Source organism: Bidens hawaiensis, unplaced genomic scaffold (genome assembly GCF_021521415.1).
Source record: "Bidens hawaiensis isolate Kalapana, Puna unplaced genomic scaffold, B.hawaiensis_p1.1 tig00000458_1, whole genome shotgun sequence".
NCBI classification, from domain to species: Eukaryota; Viridiplantae; Streptophyta; class Magnoliopsida; order Asterales; family Asteraceae; genus Bidens; species Bidens hawaiensis.
The window spans coordinates 2,287,557-2,294,959 of record NW_027491030.1 but is presented as its reverse complement, the minus strand read 5'-3'; the positions used below and the strand labels follow the sequence as shown (position 1 = coordinate 2,294,959).

The window sequence follows — 7,403 nt, the reverse complement described above, 5'->3', positions numbered from 1 at the left end:
CGAGCCCAAACGGCTCTATTCACGCAACCCAAGAAACCTTCACGCCATTCTCAGCTGCTAGCCCATCCGCGCCTGCCTCTTTTTCCGCGCTCGCGCCCCTCTCGCGCCCCTCTCGCGCCTCGGTGGTGTGGTGCTCGCGCCCTGTCCTCTTACGCCCTTTCTCGCGCTCCACACCCCTCAGCCTAACACCAATACACCATCACTTCAACATTCCTCATAAATATTTTAGTTGTTAAAAGTTAAAACTTAAAACTAGTCTTTGATTCCCATTACGTGTATGTGAGAGAAAAAGTAGCACATGCCCTCACATGGGTTGGATTAACAAGGCTGGAAGTTGAAACTTTAATTATCATTTATGGAATAATATGATTTTAAGTTGCGTCTTGCGAGGTTGTCAGTTTAGATCCGAGCTTACTTAGATTTACGCTCCACCGTGTGTTACGTTAGAAAGTTACGCTCTTGTGATGACACAACGTCTGTCAAATAGCAACCGATCATATAATTTACTGGGAGAACACTCAAATCAAACCCTAAAGCCAACATGTATCCAGTTAAAAAATATAGTCACCATAAGAGAACAACATGTTAAACATAAAAAAGAAACTCCCTTTGTTATAAAAAATAATTATGCAAGTTATTATATAAGTCAATCATAAATAGAACCACTGTGCACCCATCAACTTCATGCTTCAATTATGGAGATAAATGGGCCCACCACACCCATATCCACTCTGGTTTTAGGTCACAATATTAATATCCATAAATCTGCATTCTAGTAACTATTTTATTTTATTAAAATCCCTAATAACCCACAATTTTTTTATCAAATTTTACAAATAAAACATTGGTTTTTGTAATATGTGAACGTTACTCTGACACACAGCAAAACAATATTATTCTATAATTTGGTACCTACCTTGCTGTCTAATTAAAGTAAAATCTTTTCAATTAATTTCTTCCATTTTTATAATATTTTTTTCACATATATAATTTTAAAGCTAATAAAGAAAAAGCCTTCTTACCTTGCATTTATGATGCTTCATCTTTGACAGCTATCTCCCAATGTTACAATTGCAAATCATAACCTATTTGCCAATCTTGGTCCTAATGTAACAACATTATTAAACTGAAAAAACCAGCATATTCAAGAAATCAGAGAACAAGTTCAAGAAACAATGTTCAAATCTGGAAGATCAAAGCAAAACAGCAAGATCAATGTCATGTTTCAGCTTCAGTTTCAAGCAACCCAGGTATGAATTATGAGTTATGATCAAGAAAGTGATGAAATTTTGAATCTTTTTTTAATTTGAATGAAGTAGTGTGAAAAAGATTTGAACTTGATGAATTGTGATCAAGAAAGTATTGATATTTTGGTTTTTTATTATTTAAAATGTGATTAAATGATAAAGTTTTAAACTTTATTCCTGGGTTTGTTGCAAAGATTGCAAGTGCCATAGATTAGAATTAAAATCAAGAAAGTACTGAAATTTTGAGTCTTAATTAAAATGTGATTAAATGATAAAGCTTTAAACTTTATTCTTGGGTTTGCTGCAAAGATTGCAGGTGCCAAAGATTAGAATTATGATCAAGAAAGTGTTGAAAGTTTGATTTTTTATTATTTAAAATGTCATTAAATGATAAAGTTTTAAACTTTATTCCTGGTTTGCTGCAAAACTTGCAGATGCCAAAGATTAGAATTATGATCAAGAAAGTATTGAATTTTTTTATATTAAAATGTGATTAAGTGATTAAGTTTCAAAATTTATTTCTAGGTCTGTTGCAAAACTTGCAGCCTGATCAAGAAAGTATTGAAATCCAGAATCTTTTTCTAATTAAAATTTGATTAAATGATAAAGTAAAGTTTTAAACTTTATTTCTGGGTTTTTTTTTTGGGAAAACTTGCAGGTGCCACAGATTAGAATAATGATCAAGAAAATATTGAATTCTTGAATATTTTTTAAAAAGTTTTGAACTTTATTTCTTGATTTGCTGTAAAACTTGCAGGTACCAAAGATTAAAGGAAAAGGGTTAATGATTGCTTTGATACCAGCAGAAACAGGGAAACCAGTAGCCAAATTAGCAAGAACTCCTGTTGTTGATGGAGCTTGTACATGGGCAGAGCCTATATATGAAATGGTCAAACTGGTCAAACATCAAAAGACTGATACATATAAGGAGAAAGTTTATTACTTTAATGTGCAAACAGTAAGAACATGAATGTTTGGAAATACTTTTGTTTGGTTTGTTTGGTTTTGGTGTAATGTGTGTGTGGATTGTCACAGGGATCTTCAAAGTCAGGGTTTGTTGGAGAAGTAGGAGTTGATTTTGCTAATTTTGCCGAGACAAACGAACCATTTCAGCTTTCACTTCCACTTACAGCTTCAGACACTGGTGCAATTCTACATGTAAGTTTATATCAAAGATGATAATATCATGATATAATGTCTTTATTTTTTAAAATATGATGTAGAGCAGAAGCAAGAATAGTAAATAGAGACTAATTATTCTCAAGGAAATTTGATTTATAATTGAATGCCGGTGGCAGCGTTACATTCGAAATTACAAACGATTAATTTTTACTGAACTTAAAACTATAAATAGACGTGTAAATCATTAAGTATTATTTTACAGGAATTCTAAATTTTGCAGATTTGACAACCATTTGAAATTACAAATTTACTATAAATTACTGAAATCATAAGTATAAATCGACATACAACGTTTTAGGCTAAAATTACAAACGTCTAGACCTTTCCGCTCACTAGTTATGGGGCCCGTAAATCCATTCCTAGCCCAAGTTCTCGTTTAGTTGTTTGAAGTTTGAAAACAGAATGCAAATGTGTGATGTTTATAGTTTTTACTAATAATTATACATAACGTGAACAGGTTTTTATACAAAAGATGCAACGAACGGATGAATCAAGGTATAACAACTAACAAGTGCATTTAACTATTTATTATTATTTTTATAAATTTAATGTTGATTAATCTAATATTCAAGTATTCAAGTTTCAGAGAGTCCGAAGAGAATGAGTCCTTACAGTCTGAATCAGTCAAATCAAGAAACCAAGCAAGTGACACTAGTGAAAATGGAAAATCAAACCCTGCGAGTAAAAACGAGGGAAATAATATTGTAAAGCAAAGATCAATAACCGACTGGTCACTCGGTTCGCTTTCAGACAGAAGCATGGCGGATTTGTTACACAGCCCTGAGGAAAAAGACGATGTAAACACGTTAAAAGCCGAAGTCGCCAGGCTGGAAAGACAAGCCGAGTTAGCTGAGTTGGAATTAGAATCGCTTCGGAAACAGATATCGAAAGAGAACAACAGATCACACAATTTGTCGTTAAAGTTAGAGGAAGTTAAGGAGGAGAACGAAGAGTTAGTTATTGCGGTTAAAGATTTTGAAAAAAAGTTGGAAGATAAAAATATAAATATATCTCATCTTTCGGAAGATATTGAGAACATATATGCGGAGTTAGAGGCTGAAAAGAAAGAGAAAGAGGAGTTAAAGGTTCATATCGAAGATATTATGCTCGATTATAAATACTTATTACAAGAAAATGATGACGTGTCATCAAAATCTTTAACTACAAATAAAGAATATGATCTTCAAGTGAAGAAGCTAGAGGAAAAGATAATGGATCAAGCTTTAGAGATTTCGAAAACATTGGATACAAACGCGGAGTTAGAAACGCATATTAAAAGATTAGAAAAAGAGTTGGAGAAACAAGTAAATGATTTTGAAGATGATGTACAAGATTTAATGAAAGCTAAAATAGAGCAAGAGGAAAGAGTTTCGCAAGCGGAAGAGGCGTTGAGAAAGTCAATGTTGGTCAACGCTGAGGTTGTCGAGAAGTTGAATCAAGAACTGTTGAAATTAAAAGACGCGCATAAGAAAGAAGTGCAAAAGCTTTATGATCAAATAGATGAGCAAGAACATATTGAGCAAATGTCGTTAGAGCTTGAAAATTGTAAAAAAGTTATAGAAAATAATAATGATTTGGAAGAAATGGTTAAGGAAAGAGAGGCGTTGGTGGCGGAACTCGATTCGTTAAAGAAGGAATCGACAAGTTGGACGAGTTTGATGAGTGAAAAGAATGTTGTGATTAGAAGTTTGAAGTCAGAGTTGAAGGTGTTGAGAGGTGATTATAATCAACTGCAACAAAGGTTGTTGGTAGTTGAGTCAGAGAAAGATAAGTTACATAAAGAAGTTACAAGTTTAGATCAAGAAAATCGGAATTTGGTCAAGGTAATGTAATATGTACATATACATTTGATATGTGTATATGGGTAAGGAAGAAGGTTAACTTATCGTGCGGTTAATATTCTATTTCAGGAACGTAAAGTAGCTTGTGATGTCGCGACTAGCAAGCATGATGAAAGCAGATCTATAGCGGATTCAGGAAAAAGGTATGCGCAATTAACTTAAATAAACTTATTTGCTTATATTTATAATTTATAATCTAAGGTATTATGTTAAGCATTTAGTGCCATTTAGTATAGTTGTGCATGAAACCAAAAATAACTAAACCATACCCAAAGCTGACGGTTTGGTTTATGTTAAAAAAAACGAATTTCCGCATGCACCAAAACCGAACCGTGAAAAACGAACCAACTTTTGTAACTGAACCGGAACGTAAAAACTGAAAAACCCCGACTTTATTATTGAATTTATAAACTATAAGTTTGATTTTTAAATGTTAAGTAATAAAAATTAATAAATGGTGCAGCCAAAAGTTTTTAAAAATGTTTAGCTAAATTTTTTTCGACCAAAAATTTGACGTCCAAAAAGTCCCAAACCGTAGCCGAACAGTTTTTAAAAACCCAAAAATCAAATTTTCGGTTTGCGCCCAAAACCGACCTGTGCACACCCCTGGAATTTAGACTTGTTTACTTAGGAACGGGTCGATCTGAATTGCACTGCATCTCTAAAAGGTCAAACATGTTGAAAGCCGTTTAAAGTGTGTTTTTAATGCATAAAGCCTTCTATATCATACTAGTAAAAAATATATATTATTGTGTTATTATCCAAAAAAAAATTATATTTTTGGACAAAAGTGTTTCGGGTCAATCCAACCAGTACACTAACGAATCTTTGTTTCTTGTGTTTAAAGATCCGAGCAGAAACTCAACAAATTATTAAGTGAAATATCAGCATTGGAAGAAAGGAACAAACACATGGAAAATGAGCTAAAAGAAATGCAAGAAAAATATTCAGAAGTAAGTCTTAAATTTGCTGAGGTGGAAGGTGAAAGACAAGAACTGGTAATGGCCGTGCGTAACTTGCGAAATGGTAAAAAGATGTAACTCGATTGTAGATGCTCGATTCATAAAATTGTAACAGTATGAACAGAACAATAATATAGTTACAATTAATATTGTGTTTGGATATTATATCCAGTAACAGATTAAATACAACATTTTTTTTGTGTTTGTGTTTCATCTTATGTTGAGTAGTATCACAAGTACTTAAAATGTTTGAGAAAACTAGGAAGACTAGTCAGTTGGATGATTTTTTATTTATTTATTTATTTATTATTATTATTATTATTATTATTATTATTATTTAAATAGACGTTTTTAACTACCATAGCATCATGATGAGTGTTAATCATTTTTCCTTTTAAGAGTGTGTGGATGCCTAACTTGTCCACTATGGGTGTATGCACTTCTTGTTTTGACTAAATGATGTCTCGCTCAGACTAGGACGATTCAGCATCACGCGTGCATCAGATCTTGCGTTTTATCAAAATAAGTTGACTTTTCGATATCATCGGATACTTCACTTTCTAAATCTTAGCTAATGATAACAATCATTTGTACCAAAATCTCTTCATGATCAGAAATTATATGAAAGAATCATCACTTAAAATAAGTTTGTGGTCACTGAAAGTGTTTTATGGTTGACTCCACTTGCAATTTAAGAGTCAAAAATGCAAGTGGGCTTAAGCTTAACTAGTATCTAAAGCCCATTTTCATGTACCTAACTAGCTAAGGTAACCAGCCATCTTATGTTGACACCAAGGATTAGATGTGTAAACCGGTTTTTTCCCAAACCGAACCGGTTTATAAACCGAACAGTTTGGTCAAAGCCTGGTCAAAACCGGTTTGACCCAAACTGGGTCAGTTAGAAACCGATTTAGTAGCAAGAGAGGTCGACCTGATCCAACTCGGTTCGATTCGGTCGGTTTTAAACCGGTTTTCTTCTCAAACTGTCCAGTTTTAAAACCGGTTTAGTAGATCATAAAGGAAACCGGTCCCCAAAATCAGCAATTTGGGTGAAACCGGTTTTATGGTCAAACCGGTTCGGTTTGGTTTGCATAGAACTGGTCTCAAACCGGTTTTTTATGCACATCTACCAAGGATAATGACTAACCCATCTATAAGGAAAATGATTCTAAATCTTCCTAATTTGTATGACCTAAAATATGCTAACAAGAAAGTAAAACGTCAGTGATAAGCTGGTAACTTTGTAAGTAACACAACCTACACAATGCTTGGGTAAACCGGCTAGTCCAGATCTCATCTAGGACGACCTCAACTTTTATTAACGTAAATGTGCCTAGGCGTATTTACACATTGAACACACCACTATTTGAGAGATGTTATAAGTCAATGGCAGGGCGAAACCAATTATCCTTATCATAAGCGAGACAAATTGGTTGATCCGCTCGTGATATATTCAAGATCAGCTCGTGAAAAGCTCGATTTGATCTAAGCTTTTATGACCTCGATGTTGGCCCAGACGAATCAAATAATCGAATCAAACAAACTTATCAAACAAACTAACACGAGATATTGGGTGACAACCCACGACTCTTTTCATATAATCAAACGAACATAACAAACGAACTTCACGAACTTATCAAACGTATATGGAGATGAGACTCCTTGACTCTCTCTTAACTCTCTCTAAACTCTCTCTTTACTCTCACAAATAAAACTAATAATCTAGACCCTATTTATAGACCTACTTAACTTGCTCTTCAAGACATACCTTTCCTAAACCTATTACAATTCAATTTAGTAAAATAAATATAACATAATAAACCCTTAACTTTATTAATATTCAAGATTAATCCTTCATTCACCCCCTTAATCTTGAATTATTCATCTCTTTTGTACCACCAAGGTCTTGAATTCCCAATAACGCTCTCAACTCTTCAATTTAAATCATTGGCTCATCTTTACCCTTTCTTTTCAGTTGTTTGTAACAAACCTGTTTAACAGATTCTTCACGCTCATCATTTAAACCTCCCACGTTGATTTCAGATACAACTTCATTCTCCACGGTTTTCTTTCTAACTTTTCTTTTCTTTCTTTGCTCATCAAAACTTGCAGATAGGCTATTCATTCCTTCTTTATCAGACCCTACTAGGCCTTCCATTCTAACAATTCTT

General features: G+C 33.6%; 1 protein-coding gene across 2 annotated transcripts; it reads left to right on the top strand.

The window, feature by feature from the left end:
• The first annotated feature begins 1,160 nt into the window (after nt 1-1,160).
• Nucleotides 1,161-5,487, top strand: LOC143628080 (uncharacterized). 2 transcript variants are annotated; one of them, XM_077097761.1, is made up of 7 exons: nt 1,161-1,250; nt 2,005-2,205; nt 2,283-2,405; nt 2,887-2,924; nt 3,016-4,252; nt 4,340-4,413; nt 5,118-5,487. In XM_077097761.1, the coding sequence occupies exons 1-7, from the start codon at nt 1,176-1,178 to the stop codon at nt 5,308-5,310; spliced, it is 1,941 nt and encodes a 646-aa protein (XP_076953876.1). In that variant the 5' UTR covers nt 1,161-1,175; the 3' UTR covers nt 5,311-5,487. The 2 variants fall into 2 exon arrangements, with proteins under 2 accessions (XP_076953876.1, XP_076953868.1); XM_077097753.1 differs by having other exon boundaries at nt 3,010-4,252.
• The last annotated feature ends 1,916 nt before the right edge of the window (nt 5,488-7,403 follow it).